Here is a 27,704-nt window from a genome sequence, read left to right as displayed (position 1 = left end):
CCTCCACCTGTGACTGAAGGTTTAAGGATCTTGGTCAACTCAGTGGAAAACCTGTCGTAGATTAGATCACTGAATATGTTCTCCAGCCGACCGTTCTGAACCAAAAACTACAGAGAAAGACAAAAACAAATATGGCTCATTAAACACTAAACACAGGATATGGTTATGACAAACAGGTGGGTGAGAAATTAACAGAAAAAGTAAACAATCGCTGAGTGTTGGATCACTGTGCCCACGGAGCAGCATGAAAGCCCCATGACACTCACCCAACCTCTAAATCTTATCATCAATGTGGAAGCTTGTGCTGTAAAAACAAGTCCACCTCCATCGACTCCGCCCAAATCACCAGAACACAAACGTCATGAAGCCCAGAATCCCCAGCCAAGAACACCAGCGTGCTGTGTGAAAAACATGCACACTAGTGTCTAAAGCCAGCATGAAGATATAGTTTAAGCCAGCCAGCAGACGTAGTAAGTGAGAGAAGGGCCCAGAACGCCACAGAAGCCGAGGGACAGCAAACAGACCCAAAAGTCCAAGAAGGGCGCTGGCCAGCACAACCCAGGCACCATGGCCAAAAGCACAAGACCACCAGCAGCCCCAAAAGGAACCCACCCAAGCCCCACACTCCTGGACCCCCATCAATCTCGGAAGCAAGAGCCACCCAGAGAAGGAGCCAGAGAGCCAAGTTAGAAAGAACCAGCAGGATCAGGCAGCCCATTTGTCAATAATTATAAATGTATATATTGTCATTTCTAGTCTTACCAGCTGAATGCTGAGGCAGAGGTAGAACAGCCTGCCGGGGGAGTACGGCTCTCCATCGGACTGTTTCACCTCCCTGATGAAGCAAAGCAGGCAGTCGCTCAGTTCAGCCACAGAGCAACGAAGGAGGTCCGCCTTCAGCGTCAGTGCATGAGCTAACAGATGAAAGAGTCACGAAAAGGTTTTAGTGGATTAGCTTTGACATCATTGCCTTCATGAGACAAAATACAAAAAAAATAAAGTTACACTCAAATTGTATTCATCTGCTCTTTTTTTATGAATTGTCTCAGAATGGAAAAACAAAGGTTTCTCACAGGACTATGGATTTTATGGTCTCTATACGAAGGTCAAACTTGACCTTGTTTTCCAGCTACAGGACCTGGGCATCGTGCAGTCACTGAGTCGACCATGGACTCCTCTGTGTACCAAAGTATTTGGCTTTGAGTCAAACGTGAGGCCCAAACTGAATCATGGAACAGGACAATGATCCCAAGCACAGCAGGATGGCTCAGAATGAATAAAGTCACAAAGTCCAGACCTCAACTGAACTGAAATGCTGTGACAGGACCTTAAGAGAAATTTATTCCTGCTAGATTCTACAATGTAGAGGGTGTAGTTACTTCTTCACAGGAAAAATGGGGAAATTTTCAAACAGCAGCATGAAGTTCTTAAAAGTTAGAAAAAGCTCCATCCTCTACCTGCACATATGCACGAACAAAGCAGAAAACAGCATGTTTATGACTATAGTAGTGTTTGCTGGGATTTTTCCACCTGAATTTTTTTAAACTCACTTCAAAGAGGGAAAAAATCTAAAGCTTACAGACAAGTAAAAAATGTTACAAAACATACAAGAAACGGGCTCCGGGTTGGTTTGCGACTCTCTCCACTTGATCCATCTCTTCCAGGCATCAACTCCACATTGACTCTTGAGTGTGTTTTGCTTTGAACACACTGGTTGAGTAAAGTCTGTTTTAGGAGCGTCTTGCTCATCTTTCTTTGAAAGCTGCTCCAGGTTACAATCCTGAGACACACAGAAGAGTCAAAACCACAGAAAGGAAACATCACGCAGCTTCTAACCAGCTCAGCTGGTTTCTTACCTTGTTCTTGTCTTTGTCCAAAGTTTGTGGTACTAAAATTGGAGCAGGAGGAGCAACGGGTGATCTCTGAGGAGTTTTCAGAGCTGAAGGAGGAGAAAGAGGTGGGGGGTCAGGAAGAGGACTGCTGGGCATGTCCTCATCTGAAACTGGAGGGGAGGTTTTGTGGCCTCGCGGCTGAGTGACCGGCCCGGCGCTGGTATCAAAGAAATCCTCCTGGTTGTCAAAAGTGGGCTTAAAATCTGTACGCAAGTCACTGCTGCAGCTCCTGGTGTGGTCTGAAAATAATGAAAAAAACAAGAGAGAGAAACAGTTCTTTTATCCTTGATATTTTTTATTATTAGAGAAAAAAAATATGTGCACTTATTACAGGAACACAGCACCTATAATCCAAGATCTTTTACAAAGCACATTCTGACATCTCAAAGCAGTAAAACCAGCAAGTTCAACAACTGCAGCTAAATGGAGTAGAGCCAGCTGTTATTATTACTAACCCGAAAAACACACTGTATGTAAGTGTTGTTGAAGCTAATAGTAACCTGTGTATTAACATTATTAACAGGTAATACTAAGGTGTGTTTGTTTACAGGAAACATCACTAATCAGCCCTCTATGGTGACACAGGATCTTTGACACCGCTGTGACTGTCACGTCCATCCCGAGTAAACCGAAACATTAAGTCATAAATGACTGATGAGATCATAACAATGACACAAACAGTTGTTTGGCTCAGTTTGGTTCATGTGTCCATAAATGATGGAAACTAACTTTTCTTACCCGAGTACTACAGGTCGTCCTGTCCCTGTAAAAATATAACTCTGTAATTATTTCATGTAATTAAAAACAATTCTTACCCTCCAGGGATGAAGGCTTGGGTCTTTCTTCCTCTTTTATCATTTTTCCATGCTTCTGCCCTTCCTCGCTCTGCTCTATCTCCGTCTCAGGCCTGATGTTGAGCTCGCCCTGTAAGTTTTCAGGATGCAAACTCTCCTTTGTGGATTTCACCGTTGCCTCAGAGCCATCTGTGTTCACAGGGAGGACCAGGGGCACAGGCAGCTGTGGGAAACACAGACTTAAAACTCGGGTTTCTACTGAGTTTAAAAGGTTGAAATGCGGCAAATGACAAATGTACTTAAAGTTAAAAGCAGCAGGACAAACAGCTTTCAATAAATTATCATCGTTTTTTAAATGAACCACAACTCAGAAATGTTTTTTTCCTCAAACAGAAAAAAACTTCAAGGATTTTTAAAAAATATGTAACCTAGAAATGACAAAGCAACATTTAAGTACTTTTAAAGAATGAGAGCATTTATCTTACAGTAATGGTCTCATATTTGTTTAAGATCAAAGATGTGTTTTACTTACCAGTAAGGGCAGGCCCACCGGCTGTGGGGTGTACTGGCTGTACATGTTCATAGGCACAGGAACGTAAACCGGCACTGGGACAGGCAGGACTACGACTTTAGGATCACAACGGTCTTCTAACAACAGAAAAGAAAAAATTGAGTAAACACCAAAACTGTTAATTCTGAAAAGATGGTACCTGTTCATGTTTCACAACAGACATTTTATGTGCTTCACCTTTTTGTGTCTCTATGTTAAGAGCCTCTTCTGTACAGGAGACCCCTTTGTTATGAACCAGCGGAGTACAGATGATCGACTTGTTCTTGAGCTCCTTTGGGACAGTCTGAACGCTGGCCTGAAGAACAGACAGGTCACAAAAACACCTTCAACTACGATCAAATCAAAATGACGACAAAGACAACTTCATTTGTAACACAGATCATATTATTAGGTCATTCTGAAATTTAGCCACTTCTAATGTATCAAAACAGAAGTTTATATAGAGGCACATTGATTAAAACATCTTTGCAGACTTACATGTCCAATGACCTTTGTTTGAATGTCAGTGATGGAGCCTGTGGAGAAATGATAACCAGAAAAAACATGGCAACAACTATAGTCAGAGCAGCTAAAACAAAACACACACAGCATCACAATTTCCCACAATTACTACTCAGTTTATTTCCTGGGTGAAATATCACCATGTGTTAATAAATAATGTGTCTGTGTGTGTGCGTGTACCAAGCTGTGGAGAGGCTGCTGGGCCGCTGTGCTGCCTGGTCAGAGCATTAGCCAAAGATAAAACATTCCCAATGACAGGAGAGGACTCTGCTGGTGCTGCAGGTACTGGAGATAAAGAGACTTCTGGAAAGAGAGGAGAGCCAGTCAGTGGTGCCAGTAACTGATTAAACTGCAGCACAGATTTATAAAGCCTGTAACTGACCCAGGACTCGAGAACAAATTATAGCCTTCACTTAACCAGGAAGCTCCATCAGGAGCAAATGAAACAGCAAATGTGCATACCTCCGTCGAGCATCTGAACCTTGTTACTGCAGAAGTGCAGGAGACACTTCATGCCACAGAAGTATTTGACCTCTCCCAGCAGTGGCAGACTCTGCTTTAGTTTCCCTTTGTTACTGCAGGTGTCACATTTTGCCACCTGAGAAAAAAATCAGTTAGGAGAAGAATTGGTGATTAAATTGTCTTTTTACAAATTATATTCAAGGGTAAAAGGAAAAAGAACCTTCATCTGCAGCAGACAGACTGTGCAGAGTGTGAGCATCACCCTTCACTTACATGGCTGAGGAGCATTTTGTATTTTGAGCAGCAGGCTTCAGAGCAGAACTCGATGTCCGTGTCTTCACCCGGTGTCGTCACCAGACTCTTGGATATCGACTGGCAGTAACTGCACGAGCGACAGTGTTTACCCCACTTCCCTTTTAGCTCTTGACAAAAAAGTGTCTTGCAGGCTGCGAGAAGAGAAAGATGAGGCTCCAGTAAACTTCCCAATCATGTGAAATGGACCATAAACAAACTACACTGACATGTTCTCCCTACCATCGCTGCAGAAGCAGCAGTCTTTGCCGCCGACTCTCTTGACGTCTTTGATGATTCTTTCATTCTTACAGTATTCACAGGTAGCCGTGATGCTGTTGACCCTCTTAAATTCTTGAAAACAGGCCACACTACATGCAAAGTATATTTTTTCCTGCACACAAACATGGTTATATTTTGATAAAAATCAGTCCACATAAACATGAATGTTTCTAACAGCTTACAGGTGACAGAGAGACAGTTTAACAGCTGGTGTAAAACAGTGTTGAACTAACAATGCATACAATCAAGAGAGGAAAAAAAACAACAAAATTTTCAACCCACACAGCCCTCACTGTTTGTGGTTCTCCACATTTAAAGAAAGGACGGGAGAATGGTACCTTTCTCTGGATGACTTTGGGTGTAGTTAATACGATGCTTTGACACTGGGCGCATAGCAGCTTCGGTGGTGGATGGAGGAAATCCCTTTGACTTTGATCGGGGACTCCTGCTGGATTCTGGCTCTCCTGTAAATCAGACAAAAGAAAGAAATGGGCGAGCCATTGTTCAAAACTTCTGATAGAAATGTGACAAACAAAATCTTAAAGTCAAGCTTGCTGTAAAGAAAGTATTTCACCTTTGGGTGCTTTTAAATGTTTTTGGGTGGGAATCGAGGGCTTTGTTTTATTAGCATATATTAAATACATTACCCTGAAATCCATGCCACACTTAAGAGTGCAGAAGTTTCTGATGGAGGCATCTGACATGGCAAGGTGACAGGTTGGCACTGCAGTCTTACCACAGTGGTCACAATTCAATGAGGCAGCTGAGGAGAAGGGGAGGTTTAATCGAGGAAAGCATGAAACTGAGCAGATTTATGTTTGCACCTTTGAATTTGAAGTCTTTTCATACAGTTTAAAAAATGCTTTATCTCCAGGTTTTACTTTTATAAATAAAAAATAGTTAACACACAATGAAAGTTTGAAGCTTCTGAGTTACAAACAGAACTAAATAAGACAAACAGAAGCTGAACAAAGCATCCGTCCCGTACCTGATGAATTGACAGCCTGGATCTTGAATGCAGACACGCAGCTTTTGGTGCAGAAGAGCTCCACAACATTTTCACTGCTTTTGTTTTCAACCATGTCTGATATCGGAGAAGTGTTACGGCACATTGTGCACGGCTGCGGGGTTTGGATTTTCTGTGCAACAACAAAAAGCAAAGACTCAAATTCAGCTCGTGTCATTTTTTGAAGATTAGGAAAAAGTAACATTTTGCTTTTAGAAATTGCCTAAAATCTTAAATGAAAAATGAACCTCCTTTGATCCAGTTTTGTTGCAACCTGCTTACACTTGCAAACTTGCAGCCAAAGCTGCCTCAGATGAGTGTAGCAATGCCCTCTTTTCTTAATGTCATACAGACCCAGCTGTCTAACACTAAGTGACAAAAGCAATCTGAATCCTGGGTTTTTGGCTCATTATTTAACATATCCGATGTGTTTAATATTTGCCACAATACATTCACAACAGTAGGAAAAGCAAACTTTATCCTTCAGACCTGCTTGAATTGGGCCAGGCACTCTTCACTGCAAAGTTTGTTGCCGCCCTCCTCCATCTTGAGCGTGAGCGGTGTTTTACGTTGTGCGCGGCAGTTCGCACAGACTGTGATGTTGTTCATGCCGCAGAACCGCAGAAAACACGGCTCACTGCAGATCTTGTGGATGGCGTCCTCTTTCGTGATCTCGTGTTTGCTCTACAAGAAGATAAACAGAGGTCAGGCTCATTTAGAACACACGAATCCAGCTAACAAATAAACTGCAACTTAATCATCGACTGATGAAACTATTATAGCAGGCAGTGTCGTGTAATTAGATTAGAGAAACTGTTCCCTGGTCTCTTACAATGCAATATCTGCTGCACATGCTGCATTGTGAGTGTGATGAGACAGGAGCCACGGGTATTTTGGTGGACACTTGTTTCTTGTAGTTGAAGGAGGACAGGCAAGTCTGGCTGCAGAAATCCTTCTTTGTCCCCTCGTTATCCAGCGGGGCCTCGAGGATGTCCTGAGGCTCTCTTATCACTCTGAGAAAACGAGGAACGGTAAGATTAAAAAAATTCAATAGAGTGAAGTTTAGATGAAGTTGAAATAAGTTAAAGGACATCAGTTATTCTGTGAATGAGCCTAAAAAGAAGAATAATTAGAGCTGTTGGGTTTATCTAAGCACAAACCCTGCTGGAACAATAAGACAACCAAAGCAGCACCAAAACAAGACACAAGACGGAGCTCTTCGTCTGATCACTCGCGAGGGAAGCCGACTACGGTCAAGCGCTGTTCCTTCCACTTGAACCCTGTCAACCTCGGCCGGACTTCCCGTAGCGCCCCTTTTATTGTGTGTGTGTGAAAATATGGCCCTGTGAAACCTGCTCAGCCAGGCCTAGCAATGTTTTACTATGTTATCTGCAAAGGAATGCAACTCCCAAGATGACTGGCACGAGGCGCCTCCAACCAGCCCAACTAAGACAAACAACTGTTGTAACTGAACAGATATAGAGTGCGTGTGTTCCACCATACCATATATCACAAAACAAGATGCGACCTTCCCATGAACTTGGTAAAATGGCCTGCATTTGTATAGCGCTTTACTTAGTCCCTAAGGACCCCAAAGCGCTTTACACTACATTCAGTCATTCACACACAGCGCCAGCAGGCACCACCACCAGTAGGCAAACATGGAGTTAGTATCTTGCCCAAGGATATTTGGCATGCAGGAGGCAGCCTGGGATCGAACCACCGACCTTCTGATTAGTGGCTGACCTGCTCTGCCACCTGAGCTACAGCCACCCCTAACTTAACATGTGTATAAGGTACACCTAACAGCAGAAGGGAGTGAACAGAGAATGCACCCAGAACCTTAGCAGACCTAAATAAGGATGAGACATTTAACAACATACAAACAATTATATGTTTCTAAGTACAAATGACAATCTTAAGTTATCACTCTCACAAGAGCAGTCCAGCAACCAAAGACTGGGACTGTTAGACTCACTGAAGACAGAAGTGGCACGTCCTCCAAACTGGTATCTTTTGGTAACATTTCAGGAGGCAGGAAGTGGAGCAGAATGTGCCAGTGTGGTTTTTCCTCTGGTAAACTGTCTCTCCATCCATGAGGACCTGTTTGCAGGCGGAGCACGATGCAGGGACATCCGTGTTGGTGAGCGAGGGCTCTGCAGGTTTGGATTCATCGGTCAAGGAGAAAACCGACCCAATCTTTAAGTCCTCCTGTAAAAACCAGAACAGGAGACGATGCGCGGGTGGAGTGCTGTTTAAATGATCCCCTGGATATTTAGATGATTTAATGTGCTGTCTATGTTTTTCTAGTTACAATAAATGACATCATTGTGTCCAGTAACATCTAACTGAAATAATAAAGAAGTTACTGTATAATGTAAAGGGGAAAATGATTGATAATGATTGAGTATCTTACCTTTACTACATTTGGCTCCTTCTTGATGTCCTGATGAGAAACTGAGGCTGTGAGACTCTGGCTGTACCCCTCATCGATGGGCTCTGTTTTGATCTTGATGAAGAGGCAAGAGAGATTTGGATTAACTGTGTAAGGTTAATAGCAAAGGCCTACATGTGAAGCACTGTGAGGACTCTAACGTAAGTGGTAATGTACTGGAAAGAGATTTAATAAACAGAATTTATTGTAATCATGAATTGCTGTTATCATTCAGTTGTTAATAACATTTATTCTGTCACTGAATCCAAACTGGGTGTGGCTACTAAAGAAGACATTTTTTACATAAAACTTACGCAGTTGAGATGTATTACAGATGGCTTCGCGTCTTTAACCTCACAAACTTCAGATGAAGAGCTTTTCTTGTCTATAAGGACAAAAGCATGAACAATATTTCTGCTTTTGACACCTAAAAGCTTAAAAACTGCTGTCCAACTGCAAAGTTCAGCGAGCACAGCACAATAGAGCACACTTTCTCTGCAGTTTGAAATATGACTGGAGATACCCGTCACAGTGAAGGTCTGGGCCTCGTACACCATCATACACCTGTTGCTGCAGAAGAACTCCAGCCTGCCTTCATCATTTTTATTTTCAATCATGTCTGACAGCTGATGGGACGTCTGGCACATGGGGCAGAGCTGACGAGTGCCAACTTTCTGCAAAGATAACGAATGAAAAATGTGAGATGAAGAACACCATTACCTTAGACATATGTTGTAAAGTATTATGCCTACTCCACATTTATGAAGGTGAGACTCATAATGGTTTTTAAAACTGTGAACTGAGTGTCTTAAACAGAAGTTATAACACTTTGCTGTTTGCATTTAAGCTGCACATGTTTTGCTTAACACGTGAAACACAAAGCCTGGTGATGACCTGTTATTAGTTCGTTTAAATTATCGGATGCTCTATGGGTTAAATGTGCCCTGATTTCTTTTTATTTCTCAAGTCCTTAGTTTTCAAACATCCGGTCCTGAAATAACATTTAAAGAACATTTAATAATTTCTGTGCGCTTTCCTCATACTGACACAGTAACAGGATGTCTGGATTATATGATGGAGTTACATTAAGCACAAATACATTATGGGAATATATAAAAGATGGCCTCATGTTACCTGCACATAGCTACTTTACCACAGACATGGTTGCTTGATTATGATTAGTAATTAACAGTTCTAATAACTAAGAATAATAAAACATGCTCCTCGTTCTCTTTCCTCTCAACTAGCCACCTGCCAGCAATCTCTTCCTGTTAAAAAGGAGTCCTTCCTTTGCACTTTGTTTTAGGCAAATGTGTTGTTTTAGGCACATTCAAGTCTTTTTGTCAAATATGGAGATAATGTGTTTGGGGTTTTTTTGTTTTGTTTTTATTTCTGCACCTCTTTAAACTTAACCAGACATTCATCACTGCAGAGGGCTTTACTGCCGTCCTCCAGCTTGACCACGAGACATTTGTTGTAGCAGACGGCGTCACACATGTCGCAGAGAGACAAGCGCAGGTTGTTGACTTTGCGGTAGCTCATGAAGCAGGAGTCACTGCAAAGTCTGTGGACCACGCCGTTCAGGGTCACCGTGAGTTTGCACTAAGGTTGGAAACGGAATGTGTTAAGAGTAGTTATTACAAAAATATATTATGAACGTGATAATAATAACAACAAGTTTTAAAGTAAAAGGATGGAGATATTCTGCAGCTTTTTTTTTTTAATTGTCACAAACACTCGCCTCCAGCGTTGTCTAAGAATCCTTAAACAGTTCATGACAAATGCGCTACAATCCCTAATGCATATAAAACAGAGTTCAGAGTAATTTACTTTATTTCTTTTCCTTACATAACAACATCTGGCACACATCCTGCACTGTGAACTAGGTCCCTCTTTTGGTGGAGGCTTAGTAGCAGCCTTTTTCATTTTGGATGTGACGGAGGAGAGACATGTATCGCTGCACAACTCCTTCATAGTTCCCGAATCATCCACCGGAGCCAGGATGATGTTTTGAGGTCGCGCAATCACCCTGAAGAAATAAGATGAAAGAGATCAAAGAGATTTCTGAGTCACTGAGATTAAATTTTTTGTAGATCAGCATGTCAAGTTAGCACATTCACAAACCTGTTGAATCTGTAGAATGTTTGTTTTTGTGCATTTAACCCCGCTGCTCATTTAAATGGAGAATTAAAATACAGACTTACTGAAAGCAGTTGTGGCACTTTTTGATGGGTATTTTGATCTCGCAACGCTTTTCATGTAAGCAGGCCATGGAGCAAAAAAACTCCTCTGTGTCTTTCGGCTTGTAAAGTGTCTCTCCTTCCAACAAATTCTTTTTGCAGTGGAAACAGAGCGTGCACTCGTCGGCGATGAGCAACACTGTGTCGTTTGGTTCGACAGCATCCTCCTGTGGGAAGAGCCTCTGTTAGTATATAGGGATTAGAAATCTTCCCCAGACTTGAATGTAAGCTCTGTTTTCTGTGACTGAAGCGGAAAAAGAAACAAAGCATACTCACAGTGTTTGTCTCTTTTGATTGGTTATCGTTTTTTCTCTTCACTGAAGGGAGAAATCAGACATGTGATTACTGAAAATACAGCTGCTGTTCATGACTTGATCAATAACCTTTAGGAGTCACACAGATGAAATTATTAAATATGATCCAAACTTTCCTCCTCCACACAAAGTCAACGTAAGGCTTGTTGGGACACACTTAAGAAACACTTACTGGATTTATCTCACATGTTGGAGGCATATGGACACTTTTTAAATAGAAGATGTCAAGACGAATGAAGAGAATTATAATAAAGGGAAAAGAAATCGATACTTCTGTTAAGAACTTTCAGAATAAAAGCAAAGACAGGATGCAGAGATTTGTAAGATGAGCCTTTTACCTACAGTTAAGGTGATTGCTTGGATTTAGCAAGTAAAAGTACAACAAGTCACAACATCACAGACTTCTACCAACAGTATTTGAATTCTATGTTTTTCTGTTACTAGATTTCTCTTTATAGAGACATGTTTGTTAACAAACACATCAATAGTCTTATTACTATCTTCATATAACAACATCATGGTTATTACAAAATAAGAGTTTTTGATTATTTGTAAATCCTGTGAAAAAGTTATCATTCAGTCGCTTTTGGTTTTGAAATAGTGACAGTGAAAATTTGACCACAACACTATCACTTCTGAATATGAGGAAACCTCAAAAGAGTGAAAAGGAAGAAAAAGAGATAGGAGTGCCACTTGAAAGGCTGATTCATTCTGAACTGTTTTTGCAGTAGTTACACTGCCTCGCTGCTGGATTCTGTGGCTTCTCATGGCTCAGTATGATTTTATTTTACCTTTTAGACGTGGCATCAGAGCACTGTGGTCCTATTTTTTATGAAATCTATGACAACCCAAGATTTTCCTCACACCCTATTCCTCCACAAGTATGCAGATAAATGCTACACAAACATAATTCATTAATTTCAATTATATTATCATTTCACACTAAACCATCTCTGGGGTTTTGAGGGGGAAACTCTAAGCCTTTCTCTGGCTGTTCCAACCACACCTTTCAGCTAAGAAAACTGAGCTCATTAAAATTAGACAGTAGAAGATTGGAAGAATGTGGCCTTGTCTGATTACTGCTGATACTGGGATGGTATGGACAGAATCTGGCAAGAACAATATGAAAGCATTGATCGATTCTGCCTTGTATCAACAGTTCAGATTGGTGGGGGTCTAACAGTGTGCAAGATCATTTCTTGGCACAGTTGAGCACCGGTTAAATGCCAAAGCCTACCCGAGTACTGTTGCTGACCAATTCCATCCCTTTGTGACCCGATTTCAGCCAAGCTTTGGCTGTCAGAGAGATGGCCTCAGATTTGACTCTAGAATACTTTGGTTTTGGTAAATTCAGTGGTTACAATGTGCCCAAAACCTCTGCCACAGGGCCTGGAAGCAGCCATCCTCTGATGTCAGAATTTTCAGATCATGTCAAACTGGTTCTTGAACATGACGATGAGTTCACTGCACTCAAATAGAACTCACCAGAACCCAATCGAGCACCTTTGGGAGGTGGTGGAACAGGATATTTGCTGACATGCAGCTGACAAATCTGCAGCAACTGTGTGATGCTATCATGCCGACATGAACCAAAATTGATGAAACTATACCATGAAGGATTATGGCTGTTTTGAAAGCTAAAGGGGTCAACACAGTGCTAGCAAGATGTACCTGATTAAATGTCTGGTGAGAGAATAACTTGTATGTGATAAAAACAGTTTAAATTGTTTCGTTTTAAGAAGTGAGTGCTATACGTCTTTTATAACGTCTCTGATTTTGACCTGAAGATCCAGTAAAAAGATGTGAAAAATGGACGTTTGACAGATTCACTGTGGATTACCTTGATCCATCTCATCTGTCAGTCGCAGCTTGTAAGATTTCACACAAAAGCGGCCGCAGAAGAGCTGCACCACGTTCTCATCGTTTTTCAAGTTAACCATGTCAAAGACAGGTCGAGAAAAGAGGCAAGTGGTGCAGCGTAGGAGCATCCTGGAGTTCTGCAGAATAAATGTTTTTTTAAAAAGAGATCTTTGGGTTTTTGTGTAGATTATTACAACATTTTGGTCCCACAACTTTGCATTTTCCCTCTCTGATGTATCCGCACCTCTTTGAACCGCTTCAGACAACCACCGCTGCAGAATGTTTTGTTATCATCCTCCAGCTTCAGCGTGAGCGGTTTGCTGCGGCACACAGAGCTGCAGTTCTCACAGATGCCCATGTTGTTCTTGCAGAAATCATCGAAGCATGCGTGGCTGCAAAACCTGATGACTGCCTCGTTCAGGGTCAGCTCACATTTGGTCTGAAGTCAGTGAGAAAGGAGCCGTGGACATAAGATCATGGATTATAAAAAACTTTTTTGTTTAGTTATTAATATTAATAAAATGCCATTGAACGGGATAATAAAGACATACAGCTCTTAAAGGAGACACTGTGATGTGCATGTACATGCAATTAAAGGCAACAAATACGATTTTTTTTAACCATAATAAAGGGAAAAATAAAAACTCTGAACACCCAGGTATCAAAAGAAAAAAAAAAGTGCTTACACTGCAGACTTTTTTGCATATGTTGCAGACTGACTTTTGTATTTGGGTGGATGCAGACTTGAAAGAGCTCAAGCAAGCCGGGCTGCAGAAGTCCTTCATAGTTCCTTTAGTGTCCACAGCAGCCATGATGAGGTCCAGAGGCTGCGATATCGCTCTGATCGAAGGGGAGGACAAACACTTAACACAGACACTTATATATCCTATAACCATCCTACCTGCTCAGCGACAAACAGGAGAAATTAATTAAATAATCGTCACCTGCTGGACAAAGCGATTCATTCACCAGATGATTCCATCAGGAGCTGCTCTGAAACACGGGTCTAAACTGAGCAATCATCTGGTGGCTGCTTAACTAACAGTGACGTCATGCAGTTTATAACTTAATGTCATTATAATGTCATATTGTTGTATATACTCTTTGGTTATGCTGCCCTCAAGTGGATGAAAGTCTTTAATAGAAATAAATTAAAACAGTCCGTGCCTGTTAGTCATCGAGAACAGAGCACAGTTTCAACAACACTCACTTATGACATTGGTGACAGGTCTTGGTGGCTGGTTTGTTGTAAGAAAACATCTCAAACAGACAGTTTTTGGAGCAGAAGACGTCTGAGAAGCCCTTCTTCTGGTAAGCAGTGTGTCCCTTCATCATGCTCTTTTTGCAGCGGGAGCAGTTCATGTGCACTGCCTGAAATGTAAAAGTGTAAATCACAGAGTTGATTAAACACATTTTTACAGCATTTTATGCACTGATGAGCTACAACACTAAAACCCAAACGTGTAAAACACAGATTGCCATTGCCGTGGTGCGCTAAAGACGATCTCTGACACAGCCCCCAAAGACAGTTCAGCAATAGCATGAGGAGGTGTTCAGCTGGTCTCCAACTCACTAGCGAGAACCACCTTCAATCCACAGACCATGCTAGCAATTTCCCAGAGTCAGACACCTGAACACAGAGATCCTGTGACCACGCCCTGATGGGTCTGAGCTGTTCTGACAGCACGAGGGAGATCTGCCTCTGATAGAGCTGTTCTCATAATCCAAGTGATCCCTTTAATGGTATCAAAGTTTTACTGACAAAAGAAATCAATCTGAGTGTGCAGTGAAAGAAAAACAGCTGGCATGTTTGTCGGACTTAAGAAGATTTTATGTGTTATGAAAATAAAACTAATGGACATTTAGTCTCTTAAAAACTTTAAAAGGCATCCAGAACATTTATGGATTTGATCATTTTCAATTCAGTTCAATTCAATTTTATTTATATAGCACGAAATCACAACAACATTTGCTTCAAGGCACTTTATACTTTAACATAAATAAACTACAACAATAGCGTTTTAATCCTTGTAATTGATAGATAGATTATGGAAAACACCTTTCTACAGGCCTGATATTTCATACATTCAGCTCAGATGATTTCACCGAAAATATATATTTTACAGACAAATTCTACTTCGTTGGAAGAGAAGAAAGTTTTCCTACCTTTTCAGAGCTGGGCTTGTTTGTGACCTCTGTAAGTGGAGTAGGTCTTGCACTCTGTTTCTTGTCATCATGGACGGGTTTATCTTCCACCGGCTGCTTGTTACTCAAAGATGACAACTGGGAAATGTGGATGGGATGCTGCACCTTCTCCTACATTTAAAGAGTAGTTTGTAAAGAATGCAGCGATGCTTACAGACCTCACATTTATTCAACTTTTTAAAAGTGTCATTTTCAGCAGGTTGTAAAACATAACAACAAACTGGACTCACGATGTCTAGTTTTGGGATTACTATCTTCACTTCTTTCATCAGAGCCATGGGCACCGATAGGTTGGTCTTCTTTTCTGTGACTAGTAAAACACATTTCCACTTTAGTGAGTCAAACCTCTCCACAGTTCCCAGTTAACAGAACATGAACCCATTTTTCACCAGATTTAGTTTACCTTCATTTAAAGTGGGAGCAGAAGCGTTACTGTCCACATCCATCCAATCATCATCTTCATCATAGTCCTCCTCCACATGGTTCTCTGTGTCGATATCCATTGCCTCTGCGAGCTCTTCATCAGCACTGTGCTCGTCTGGAGATGTATTTTTCTGCTCTCCGTCATCATCCTTGTTGCTCTTCTTGACTTCTGTTGTTGCATCTTCATCTGTTACCCTGGGCTTTGTACCTGAACTGTTTGAGCGACCGTCTGCAGCAATCTCCTCATTTCTATCATCGTCGTCATCAGTGTCTATGTCGATGTCAAAATTCACATTCATGTCCTCATCATCGTCACTGAAATAAATACTTGGCTCAAGAGCTGTGCTAAAAGATTTCTTCTCCACAGGTTTGCTGATGTCACTCTTCACCGGCACGTCCTCTGCCTTGTCTTCTTTCTCTGTGTTCACGGCTTCATGTTCATTTGGCTCCGGCTGCTCTTTTTCAATCTCCTTCTTCTTTTTCTTTCTTTGGCTTTGTTTTCTTTTGCTTTTTTTACCTGTGGAAAAGACAAAGACAGATCTGTAAGAAGAATATCTGCATTTTTCGTACTTTTTAATTTTTAAACATTTCAGCTCACTTTTTAATAAAGAAACATCCTTCGGAAATAAGCAAATAGCTAATATTGTCCCACCATACATCAGTTGAGGACTATACAAGGTGAATCATCTGCCATAATAAACACGAATACCACTCAAAAATAACTGCAGGCACGACTATTATATCACACATCAAAGGAAACTTCTGAACCTTCATCATCTTCCTCAGCATCGCTGTTTCTGGGGGTGACAGGCTCCATGACTGGCTGCAATTCATCTTTAAAGGAAAGAGGAAAAAAGGAACTCGACAGTGGTTCAACATTATTCCAACAAGTGGCGGTAACGCAGCAAGAAAAAAATAAACATGCATGGAAACAATCGGGGTTTCTAAACATTCTTAATGGAGTTTTGCAAATGCGTTGAGGGAGGATTTGGGTGAACAGAGATTTGAGTCACATACCTGGAATCTCAATTTCCTCCAGAGTCTTTCCTTCGAATCGTTCGAGAGATCCATTCTCCAGTGCCGACAGAAGCTCTGATATTTTTGCGACATCGGCAGCTGCCTCGGGCGTCTGATAATACTCCCAGTCTGTCTGAATGTCACAGCCCAACAGCTTAGCTAGCTGAGTGAGCTCGTCATTTTTAAGGCTGAGAATCTGGAAAATTCTTACTATGTACTTACGAAAACACTGAGACCTGAGAGCTTCCTGGTTCTTTGCACCACAGCGATTAACGAACATCCTGATACACGCGTGTCCCTTGTGAAAGTCTGACCCTTTGCCACCAGGATTCCCAAATAAGAAGGGATTGTCCTTACCTACTCCACATGTGTCCCTCTTGTCCACAAGCACCGTTAGCGCAGAAAGCACTTCAGGGCTCAAAGTAAGAGCAAATATTTTTCCATTTGAGTTACTAACACCAATCGTGACTTTGTGCTTGGACAGAATTTGCTCCAACTGGGTCTGTGAACCAGCAGCATCTTCCTGAAGCTCTGCGGAAGCCCTTTCCTTGAATGACTGGAGTGTCACCCTTGAAACATCCTGAATATTTTTGTTTAAGAAGGACACGAATGCAAGTACCACTTTGAGAAGCGCGTTGTAGACCGGTGTTACTGCATACATCATCAGGCTCTGGACTGCAGAAGCTGTTGTCCTGTTCAGGCACTTGTAGAGCAGCATCACATCTTGTGTAAACTGTAAGGTTGGCTGGCAGGGTGTTTTTGGTTGTGATTTTGCATGGGAGGGCCATTCTTTCGTACACAGCTTAATAAATGCCTCAGCTTCCTCTAACACCTCTTCATCACCATCCTTCAAAGCCCTGGCGTATTTAATGTCAGCGATCTTCTTCAGCGAATTTCCAAGCTTCCAAACGAGAGATGGTTTGTCAAACGACTTCGACCCCTCTTTGATGCCCGCAATCTCCTGGACAGCTTCTACAACGGCGTTGAAGTTTTGGGGCTTGACTGCGTCTTCGAAGCTGTTTATCGACTTCTTTCTTAACGTTATCAGGATCCGTGCCATTTGCCTCAGCTTCTGAGTGACATATCCCTGATTCTGTTTCTTCTCTCTCATGTGGTAGCAACATTGTGCCAATTGTAATATGTAAGAATCTTCGCAAACTACAGAGGAAATATCGTCTTTCTTCATTTTTTTCAACATCTTCTTCACACCTGTTGAGATCTGTTCAGGGTCCGTTAGTCCAGTGGCGGCAACCAAAGTTAAGATTTGACTTTGAACGCCTTCTGGAGGTTTATTGGATGCCATCGAGGGACACTTTTGCATATGATGCCACACCACTTTACGATCATACATGCGTTTACAATATACACAAGTGGCGAGTGTTTTAAGTGTGGACATCTCCGATTTTCTTTCCACTTTCAGTTTTCCTCTGCGAGCCTTCAAGACTCCTTGGTTGTGTTTGAAGTTTCCTTTGTTTCGCAACATCTCCAGACGCTTTTTGCGTTCCTTGCTGTTCCTGCGCATTGCGTACACTTCAGCAATTTCAGGTTCTTCCTTTCTATGCGTGAAAAGGTGACGAGAAATTTTAGTTTGAGGTTTCCCACAAACGTAACAGTAATTTCTCTTAGTGAAGGAAGTTTCTTTAGACTTTCCATCAGAGTCAGACTCATCGGAGTCCGACATATCGTTCGGCGCTTTGGAAGAACCGGCCTTCGAGTCATCTGCATTTTCTTCAAATTCCTGATCCTGGTCATCGTTTTCGGTAAAACTGTCATCATTGCTTGGTTCATTGTCAATGACATAATCTTCATCAGAGAAGCATTCTGCAGAACTGAATTCCTCATCTGAGTTTTCCACCTAGAATTAATTAAGAAAAAGGCAAATTTATGCACCCAACACACAAATCTAACTGCACTCTGATTTTCTTTACAATAAACAAGCCACTTAATACTCATGCTGATAGTCCAGACTACCATGTTCTCTCTGTCTTAGTTTAGTTCAGAGCGAGTTCTCCTTCGTTTTTGGCCGACATATTTAGGCTTAAAATTCTGTTTGGATGGATTTTAAACGCTTTTAATAACCTCAACAGAACTTTACACTTGAATCATAGTTATTAAAGAGAGGCATCAAATCACTCCCTGTCTTCACCACCCACAACACTGGATGCATTTATTGCAAACAATGCATTTTGACTCAGAATTAACAGCATTATGACTGCTACTGTGTATTTAGTGCCTTTTTTTATTCACAGATGTCGTTATAAGCAGAAGGTCTGCAGAAGAGACTGTGCTGCTAGATTACCGATGGACTCTTAGGGAAGTTAAACCCTTTTAACCCTTTTGTAAATACCAGACATCATAAAGTGATGAATCCCGAGTCTGCAGTCACATTTACAGTGCTGGTGTTTAATATAAAACAAATCTTGTTCAACACCTACTCTTTCATCCACTGTCGAAGACGCTGCAGTCTCCATTTCTGAGGTTTGTGGTTCTTTGTTTTGATCCTGTAAATAAAAAGAAGACAGCAAAGTCAAAAAGAAAACTTCCTGTATATATTCTCTAGGGGTGCAACGATATTCGTATCGATATTGAACCGTTCGATACAGTGCTTTCGGTTCGGTACGCATATGTATCGAACAATACAACATTTGTAATTTATTTTATCAACTTTCCTTCTGACGATGCTGTCTGTGTTGAGCGCTCAGTGAATCTGCGTTCGACTACTCCGCCTAGGCTGCACTGTCGAGCGCAGATCCACTGAGCGCTCAACACAGACAGCATAGTCAGAAGGAAGAGCGCAGGGCAAGCTAGCAAGACAGAAGTTAAGCTCTCCTTGCAACAGGCAAATTGAACCTCATTCAGATCTGGCGTTTGGAATTATTTTGGTTTTAGTGTGTTAGCGCAGTTAGCTCGTTAACGTGTTGGCCGTCTAGCCCCATGCACGGGGCGATCGGTGGTAGCTCGTTAACGGAGATTTGCCGTGTTGTGGCGTTAAGGTCATTTCAACGAGATTAACGCTGACAGCACTAGTGGGAACACAACGAATATGACTGCACATTTACGCCGACATCATCCTAGTGCAAAGACAAGTGGAAGCAGAAAAAAACAAGCAAGCATGCTACCAACTTTAGCAGAGTCATTTAGACAGCTGTTAGCACATGATTCTCCTTATATATGTTTAATATGCTGCTGAGAATATAGCCCAGAAGAAGCAGATAGTATAGCTTTTATTTTGGAAAGAGACATTTCTCTGTAATAAACTCTCTTTTCCAAAGATGAGTGATTCCTCAATCAGATACAGGGCTCGCAATATCGCTAGCCCGATGTCCCGGGGCTAGCGATTTTTTTTCAGTCGGGCTACCAAAATCTATCTCTGCCCTGCCCGTAGGAAGGAAAAATATATGTCAATGCTTTTGCATTCTTTCAGAAATGTAGCTGGGTAATTATGTCATTGGCATCGGTGAGCCACTGTCAATATGTGACATATTGAAATCGCGTTTGAATTTGCGCTTGTTTTTTTTGCTTTCAATTTGCAATCGTGCGAACTGTGTATAGAGAGCGACAGCACTGATCTGTGAGTGATGATAATTTGTGCACCAATTCCTCTGACATTGTCTTATTAATCGTTGGCTTACTATGCAAACATGACAAGTGAAATCTCCCGCAGCAAGCTTAAACATGTGAGAGGTTGATCGCAGAGAATCGCTGAGCTTATGTGAGTGCGTGTGTAAAAGCAGCAGGAGAAGTTATGACATATCAGACTATAAGGCAAAAAGAAAGTGCAGCTTTATGGTTTCATGGACAAAAGAATTTCTTTGGCTGCAATATGATGAGCTAAATAACCAGGGCTGCACATAAGTGGTCCGCAGGTGTGCATTCGCTGTCAAAATAAAAAACACGCACAAGGGTTAGGGTTAAATTTAAAAACTGTACTTTTGAGTTAAAATATATATTTATAATTTTAATAAATGACAAATTAAAAAGGCATGAACATTTTTTTGTATCGAAAAAATATCGAACCGTGACACCAAAGTATCGAACCGAACCGAACTGTGAATTTTGTGTATCGTTGCACCCCTAATATTCTCATATACTGTTATGAACAGAGGTTAGAAATTTACACACAGAGACAAAGAACAAAGAAGTCCATCCAACATCATACCAAACCAAATAAACCTACTGCTGATCGCCAAGCGTAAGAGGACTGCCCATAGTTGTAAGTTATCTCCTCGCCTGGAGATATTTTCTTCAGAGCAAACAGGCACAGATGTGGTTTCCCCTCATGAGCAATTTTCTTCATTTTGCAGTTGGGGCTTACGTGATCATCATTCACGAGTCGTCCGAGAGTCCCATCCTCTGCAGAAGCATCAATGCTGCAGGGCAAATGCTCACAATGAACCTTCAACCACTGTTAAAATTATGCATTTTATCACAGTGACTCGGACTGATGGTGGTGACGGACAGTCAGTGTCTGCACGTTCAAGCTATCTTTATAAGTAGGTTGAGTAAAGTAATGTTAAAGAAAAGCATGTTTCATGCACATAATGAAGATTTTTTTTAAAAACCTGGATCTGACTTGATATCAACCTTTCTCAGGATACACGAGAGCTTTCTATTAAACATGAGCTTTTAGACATTTTAAAACAAGAACCCTCCTTATATTGCTGAAAACTCACCACCAGCTTGTTCCGTTCCAGGAAAACTGAAACAAGAAATTGTTGAGGGTGTCTACACATTTCTCTGGACGGGTTTCTCCACAGGTTGAGACGTTCCCCCGATACTCAACAACAAAGTTGGATGGCTCAATGGCTTTACTGGTGAACACACCTCTCCCTACAAATATGCAAAAAAAAAAAAAAAAAAGTTTGATTCAGTTACTAATTTGTAGTCATAAGACCAATCCATGGTAACAACTAGACCAATAGTAATCAAATAGTATTTACGAAAAGAAAAGTGTAGCAATAAAGTTTCCTGATGTATTCACCGTTTACATGATCTATTATAAGATTACCTTTCAGTGTCTCATATCAACAATCAACAGGGGCTGAGACTAACAGCCAGTTTACAAAAACAACCATAACAGGGCGGTTATAAGGGATTCATGACCAACCTTTAGTGGAATTAATAAACATTTCCTTCAGGAAGGATTTGTCCTTGCAAGCCTTTATGTGCTGCATGGCATCCTGCTCAGGAGTTAGCTGTCCGCCTTGCTGATCCACATCATCTGAAGAGTCCAAAAATATTATTGAAATACAAAAATCATTAACACAATTTTCACATAAACTATTTTTGATGTAAAGATGAAGATGTGTTATCATCTGTTTCAAACAAATAACAGCATGCTGCAGTTTCTCTCGCCTTTTTTAGTTTATTCACCATTCATGTTGTGGAACGAAGCAAACTATGTGCACGCCCTGGATACAGAGGGTGAGTACGTCCTCACCTTTGGTCATGTTTTAAAATTTTGTTTGGGTAGATCTTAAAGGATTTTAATGAGCTCCCTGAGAGTGATGAATATTGTAGTCAGTCATTATTGAATGTAAGTAGACAACACTGTCTAGTTCTTTTTAAAAATCCTTCATAACTTCAATAACCTTTTAAGGTTGTTTTCTCTGTCCAAGTACTGTTCATGACAGCTAACCCAATATAGTGGAAAACTTAAAAGTTGTAGCTTAAAAATACAAATATCCTCTGATTATAGCCTTGTAGGGGCAACTTAGGCCTGCAGGCCCCGAGAGAACAGGAAACAGTTTAGAAAAACAATATTTTGATTTTCTAGTTGCATTAATAAACACATCTGGACAAAATTTAAAGTGGTATTAAAAAGGTTACTGGAATATGGCATCCCTTCATTTTGTCCTCATGAACATTTGTGTGAAACCTGATCATGTTTAGCGAATGAATTCTTTGACCCTCCCATCCAAAATCTTCAGCTTATTTTTGAGTCCTTAGAGTGTTGAAGTTGGAGATTTTGAGATTCATTGTGTTCACAAGAATAGTACAGACATTTGAGGAGTCCAAAAGAATAATCACTCCAGATTAATAGGTGCAGAAAGGCTCATCTTTGCAACATACCGCTCTGCTGAGGTAGAAAATCTGACTCTTCACGGTCCACCACAGAGCTGCCCTGCTCCATATCTGGCTCCAATTCATCTTGAATGATCAAAACAGACTGCATTTATTCACAACTCCTTAAAAGACAATCTAATGACCACTGGCAGGCTAATGTGTGTTTATGTCTGCATAATACTGGACACAAACCTTCAATCTCAATCTCATCCAGAGAGGTTCCTTTGAATCTTTCAAGAGAGCCTTTTTCCATTGCCAGAAGCAGTTTAGCAATTTTTGCGAGTTCAACAGCCGCTTCGGGCAGCCGATAATAATCCCTGTCCACCCGGATGTCATGACCCAGCAGTTTAGCAAGGTGAGGTAGCTCGTCATTCTCCAAGTTAAGAATCTGAAAAATTCTTGCAATGTGCTTGTGAAAATGCACGGACGTGAGGTGCTCTGGGTTCTTTGCAGAGCACATTCTTGTGTAGACCCGAACACAGTGGCCTCCGTGGTAGAGGCTTGTGGATGAACCGTCTGGCTTTGCAAACAAGAAAGGATTGTCTTCGTGTACTCCGCACGCTGGTCTCTTGCTCATAAGCAACGTTAATGCGCTGACGAGCTGAGACGTCAACAAAACAGCAACGTTCTGCCCAGTCTTGCCTGCAATATTAATCCTGATAAAGTGCTTGGACAACACCTGGGTAGTCTCGTCCCGCTCCTGGAATGACTTAAGGGTAATTTTTGAAACCTCGGGTGCGCATTTGTTTAAGACTGACACCTGTGCAAGTATGACTCTGCAAAGTGCATTATACATCTGAGGGGTTTCATACTTCTTCATGCACTCAATGGCAGAAGCAGAAGTCTTTTCCAGGTGCGTGTAGAACGTCTGTATGTCACGCGTGAACGGTATCGTAGAGGGGCTGTGTACTTTGTGTTCACTTGATGAAGGTGCATCTTTGTGAGGGCCAGTTTCCTTCCACTCCTTCGCACACAGCATCATGAATGTGTTAACATCTCTCACGGCCCGCTTACTGCTGTCGCTCTGTGCGACAACAAATTCTCCCAGTTTTTTCAGAGACTTTACAAAAAACAAGGCAAGGCTCGGTTTGCTGTACTTCTGCTTTTTTTCATCAAAACCAGAGAGGTTTCTGACAGCAGCAACAACTTTGTAGAAGCTTCTGGGTTTAAGTGCTGCTTCAAAACTCACTATTCTCTTATCATGGAGCTCTATTAAGAGCCTTCCTATTTTTCTCAACTTCTGTCTGACGCGCTCTTGGTTTGTCGGATCATTTCCACTGTTCTCAATAAGACTCTGGGCCATCTTCATGAAAAGGTAGTCATGTTGAATTAAAAATACAATTTCATCTTGTTTCATCGGTGAAAGTATCTCCCAAACTTCAGACGGAAACTTTTCAGAGAACTCCGACTCGGTGACATCCCCCAAGATGCTCGTCTCGCCATGTGTTGCAGCATTTATTGTTTGCTTAGCACACTTTGCTACATGCCTATATAGGTCTTTGCTTTGAAGCATTACTTTACAATAAATGCAGTGCACAAAATTTTCAGCAGTCATTACATAGCGGGATGATCGTCTTCCCACTTTTAGCGGTCCTGTGTTACTCCTCAGAACCTCTTGATTATGTTTGTAGTTTCCTCTTTTTCGTAATTTGGCCAGCAGACTTTTACGTTCTGCTGAGTTTTTGGGTAAAGCAAAGATTTCAGCGATTTCAGGGTCTTCATCGATGTGCCTTGAAAGATGCCGAGGAATTTTGTGATAACCTTTCCCGCAAACATAACAGTAATTTTTCTTTGTGAAAGATGTTCCTCCGCCTTTTAGTCCAGCCTTACTGGATCTGTCTCCTTTGTATCTGTCTTCTTTGTACGTCTTGTCTTTGTCCGAGTCATGATCATCAGAACTCGAAGTGTCATCCTCCTGAATTGATGACACTCTCCTGAAGTTTTTCGTCATTTCTTGAGAATCTGACTCAGAATGTGGCGAACTGTCCCTGGATGACCTTCCAAGATCAACAGAGTGGTCACTGTCATGACTTGGACCTGGTAGTTCGCTGTCATCATCCGAGTCTTTAAACTGAAAATACAAATTAAGAGCATGTTGACAGACTACATTTGGTTCACTAACAGATACTTTATATGTTTTTATATGCATTTAGCAAACACATAGCTTCAAGGTACTGTGCAAAACCAGAGAGACAGACCACTACACACCTTCCAGACAAACAACCTTCAGCAAATGTAGAATTTAGAAATATACCTAAAAAGCATGGACTATAAAATCTTGCACAGGTAAAATATGCAAACTCCGAACACAACGGCCCCCGAGAGACCATAAGGTTCGAACCAGGAACCTTTTGTACTTCTGTACTCCAAAACAAAATTGCTGCTTGTTTACGTACTCTTCTTTTCTTGGGTGTTGATGAAATTTGATACATTTTTTTGTCTGAAGTACTTGGTCCATCACGTGACTCCTGTAAATGTGAAATAAGACAAAAAAACTGAATATAAACATTAATATTTGGAAATGATTACATACCAAACTGTAAATTTGGACATATTTGTGTACTGGTTTGATTGAGTTTTTACTGTTACAAAACATTTTTTTTATTTGTCTTAAAAAGAATTCAAAAACTTTGCACATCTGCCACATCCCAGAAAACAAAGCACACCAGGCTAAAGAAAGGCATCAATCTCAGACTGGTAGAAGGATCCGAACCAAAGTCAGATCACAATCTCATCATAAAAGAGCCACTCTGGGGTTCTCATTCTGACCACATTTGGACTACTCGTTGGTACTAGCCAGACTGAGAACGCCTCCTGTAAAACACTATTAGTTCTAGAGTAAGTGTAACGCTATTTTACACTTATAGATGTCAGGTTCTTCTGAATGAGCACAGAGAACTGTTCTGGTGTGTTCAGAGGGAGTGAGTGGAATATATAAAAATCATAAGAAAGGCTTCTTTAATAATATAAACATACCTTGGGACGCCACGAGTAATAGGAGCTGCCGTAGTTGTAAGTTATCTCTTTGCCTTGAGGTATTTCTTCCACTGCAAAGAGGCACAAGTGTGGCTTCCCCTCATAAACGATCTTCTTCATTTCACAGTTTGGACTTATGTGATCATCATTCACAAGCCTTCCAAGGGTCTTGTCGTTTTTGGAAGCATCAACGCTGCACATACAAAAGTGTCCCCTTAATAAAAGGAAGCTGTAAATAAACAGTCCAAAACACTTTAAAAATGCAAAACAAACACCTTACCACCACTGTTCTCCATTCCATGTAAACTCATATAAGAAACCATTCAAAGTATCACCGCTTCTCTTCTTAGGCCTCCCGTCTTTGCGAAGAAAGATCTTCCCACGATACTCGACAACAAAGGCAGATGCTTTAATGGTTTTGTTTGTAAAGACACCCTTTCCTAAAAATTTTATTAAGAACATAAAAATTAGGTTCAACAATTTCCCTATAAACTGTTTACACTGGAACTGCCATGACTTTGGCAATAAATATAGCACTCTGTGCATTCAAATAAGACATCATCCTTTTAAATACATCCAGCAAAAGTAGAATTAAGTCTTTTCAGACCAACTGTGGCTGTGATTAGTCCACAACTTCCCAGACATATTTTATAAAGGAATATTCACATTTTTACTTCATCATATACAAAAATAAATTGTGTTTAAGTATGTCTAATTTTACTTCTGAAGACCAGAAATACACTGCTTGAAAGTCTAAGCCCCCCTACAGTTTAATGGGACCACCATATTCATTCACTGGAGCTACCAAGGTTGCATAATTTTCCTTTAATTTGTCACCCATTCGTGTTCCACTATAAAAGTCTTATATATACACCACATACCTTTAAAGGAGTCTATGAACCTTTCTTCTAGGAAGGGTTTGTCTCTGCAAGCCACAATGTGCACCAGGGCATCTTGCTCTGGATTCACTCGCTTGTGTCGGTTTTCCATGACAGCTGGAAAAATCTGCTGAGCACAACAATTATGGCAATGTAAATATTGCAGCAGACAGTTTATTTATATTCAAAGTTTGAGGCTTGAGGTGTGTTTTCAGTGTGCGAATGCAAGTCAAAACACATCTGGGGTGCTTAAAAATAATGTTATGCCCCACCCACTACTAAAGGAAGTCCAGGACTGCTCTTACTGATAATTGACTAACATAGGAGGGTTGTCAACAAGTCAGTTCACCTTGACGTTCCAGGCTATAAAAGCTGGCCCAGATGAATTGCTTAGTCTCTTTCTCCTCAAGTACACCTGTATGAATCCAGGTTGCATAAGTATCGTAGATTGTATACTTTCAGTACACTCATCCCTTTTATGTACTTGCATACAATATGTTCAACACGCTGCCAACCTTATTCAGAACAACTGTAACTTTTTAGTTGCAATAAATGTGTGTGTGTTTGGTAGAAAAAAAAATTCAAGAAGCTCATATTTCTAACATTTGTTCACTCAAATGTAAATAGCCCACAAAATTGGGAAAATAAGTTAAACTATCTCATTTTATTTATAAAGTAAAAACTGATACTGATACTACTTTGAACTAATGAATGCACTAAGTACTAAATGTAATTACTTATAATAATAAGTATTTCCACTTGATTTGCAGTGAAGCAGGATGAACAAACTGGCACTAGAGTAGATTTTCCACAGACCTCAAACTTGTACTAAAGTACTTGAGCGGCTCTGCATGTAGAAGTTTGTTCCACTTTCCTCTGTAACTTCTTGGATAAATTTGTCTGTTCTGCTCAGTTGTACCAGGCACTATACAACTGAGCAGAAAACCCATGCATCTGGACAGCTGCAGCTGTATCTGGCTAATGTTTACATTCAGTTAGTTGTACACATACATGCTTTGCTAGTATCCTTGCATTAGCCAGCAGGTGAGAAACAAACCAGCAGTGGTTTCTGAGCTGTTTACCCATTGTTTTAGACCTAGCTAAATGTATTTCAAGAACTACTTCGGTTTCACACCAAACAACAGTTACCTCCGCTTTAGTGTCCACAAGAAAAAACAAGAAGAGCTCCAGGTGTAGCTAGCATAGAAGTAGCCATCTTTCTTGTATGGGTAATGAGAGACCACGTGACGATAAAGGGGCACGATCTGGGAGGAGCGGCGGTATCTCTGACCAATCACTGGCGGTAACGTCAACGATTGACTGCAGCGGCAGCGAATCCGCGGTCGCGATCGTCTCAGCCACTAGGAGCAGCGGAGAACCGTGAAAGTGGAATGAGCAGTTTATGAGGACATGGCGGGGACAAGTACCGTCGGCGTTAAGCGTCCTCGTAATCCGAGTAAAACACACCAACTGGAAATCACATTCATCACAT

At 41.1% G+C, this 27,704-nt stretch overlaps 1 protein-coding gene across 4 annotated transcripts in view; it reads right to left on the bottom strand.

Moving 5' to 3' along the window:
* Positions 1-27,452, bottom strand: part of LOC309698815 (uncharacterized protein) — a 29,216-nt gene extending 1,764 nt beyond the window's left edge. Inside the window, exons 1-45 of one of the 4 annotated variants that reach the window (XM_082521513.1) lie at positions 27,362-27,452; positions 26,216-26,342; positions 25,615-25,774; positions 25,335-25,527; positions 24,755-24,826; positions 22,551-24,429; positions 22,365-22,442; positions 21,400-21,513; positions 20,966-21,122; positions 20,470-20,662; positions 18,728-18,793; positions 16,293-18,147; positions 16,044-16,109; positions 15,256-15,792; positions 15,083-15,162; positions 14,814-14,963; positions 13,858-14,018; positions 13,334-13,487; positions 12,892-13,086; positions 12,628-12,784; positions 10,750-10,790; positions 10,438-10,640; positions 10,082-10,262; positions 9,632-9,835; positions 8,757-8,907; positions 8,548-8,618; positions 8,216-8,308; positions 7,778-8,010; positions 6,632-6,812; positions 6,289-6,483; positions 5,782-5,932; positions 5,441-5,556; positions 5,132-5,257; positions 4,755-4,905; positions 4,494-4,666; positions 4,221-4,356; positions 3,939-4,061; positions 3,735-3,772; positions 3,435-3,552; positions 3,219-3,334; positions 2,708-2,909; positions 1,857-2,131; positions 1,609-1,780; positions 763-914; positions 2-107 (exon numbers count right to left, since the gene is read on the bottom strand). In XM_082521513.1, the coding sequence (XP_082377639.1) occupies positions 2-107; positions 763-914; positions 1,609-1,780; positions 1,857-2,131; positions 2,708-2,909; positions 3,219-3,334; positions 3,435-3,552; positions 3,735-3,772; positions 3,939-4,061; positions 4,221-4,356; positions 4,494-4,666; positions 4,755-4,905; positions 5,132-5,257; positions 5,441-5,556; positions 5,782-5,932; positions 6,289-6,483; positions 6,632-6,812; positions 7,778-8,010; positions 8,216-8,308; positions 8,548-8,618; positions 8,757-8,907; positions 9,632-9,835; positions 10,082-10,262; positions 10,438-10,640; positions 10,750-10,790; positions 12,628-12,784; positions 12,892-13,086; positions 13,334-13,487; positions 13,858-14,018; positions 14,814-14,963; positions 15,083-15,162; positions 15,256-15,792; positions 16,044-16,109; positions 16,293-18,147; positions 18,728-18,793; positions 20,470-20,662; positions 20,966-21,122; positions 21,400-21,513; positions 22,365-22,442; positions 22,551-24,429; positions 24,755-24,826; positions 25,335-25,527; positions 25,615-25,774; positions 26,216-26,324 (10,084 nt within the window). In that variant the 5' untranslated portion in view covers positions 26,325-26,342; positions 27,362-27,452. The remainder of the gene's footprint in view (position 1; positions 108-762; positions 915-1,608; positions 1,781-1,856; positions 2,132-2,707; positions 2,910-3,218; positions 3,335-3,434; positions 3,553-3,734; positions 3,773-3,938; positions 4,062-4,220; positions 4,357-4,493; positions 4,667-4,754; positions 4,906-5,131; positions 5,258-5,440; positions 5,557-5,781; positions 5,933-6,288; positions 6,484-6,631; positions 6,813-7,777; positions 8,011-8,215; positions 8,309-8,547; positions 8,619-8,756; positions 8,908-9,631; positions 9,836-10,081; positions 10,263-10,437; positions 10,641-10,749; positions 10,791-12,627; positions 12,785-12,891; positions 13,087-13,333; positions 13,488-13,857; positions 14,019-14,813; positions 14,964-15,082; positions 15,163-15,255; positions 15,793-16,043; positions 16,110-16,292; positions 18,148-18,727; positions 18,794-20,469; positions 20,663-20,965; positions 21,123-21,399; positions 21,514-22,364; positions 22,443-22,550; positions 24,430-24,754; positions 24,827-25,334; positions 25,528-25,614; positions 25,775-26,215; positions 26,343-27,361) is intronic. The other 3 variants (XM_082521516.1, XM_082521515.1, XM_082521514.1) reach the window with 3 other exon arrangements.
* Between the last annotated feature and the right edge of the window lie 252 nt (positions 27,453-27,704).

This window comes from Aulonocara stuartgranti, assembly GCF_965226115.1.
Source record: "Aulonocara stuartgranti genome assembly, chromosome: 22".
NCBI lineage: Eukaryota > Metazoa > Chordata > Actinopteri > Cichliformes > Cichlidae > Aulonocara > Aulonocara stuartgranti.
This window is presented reverse-complemented; position numbering and strand designations above follow the sequence as displayed.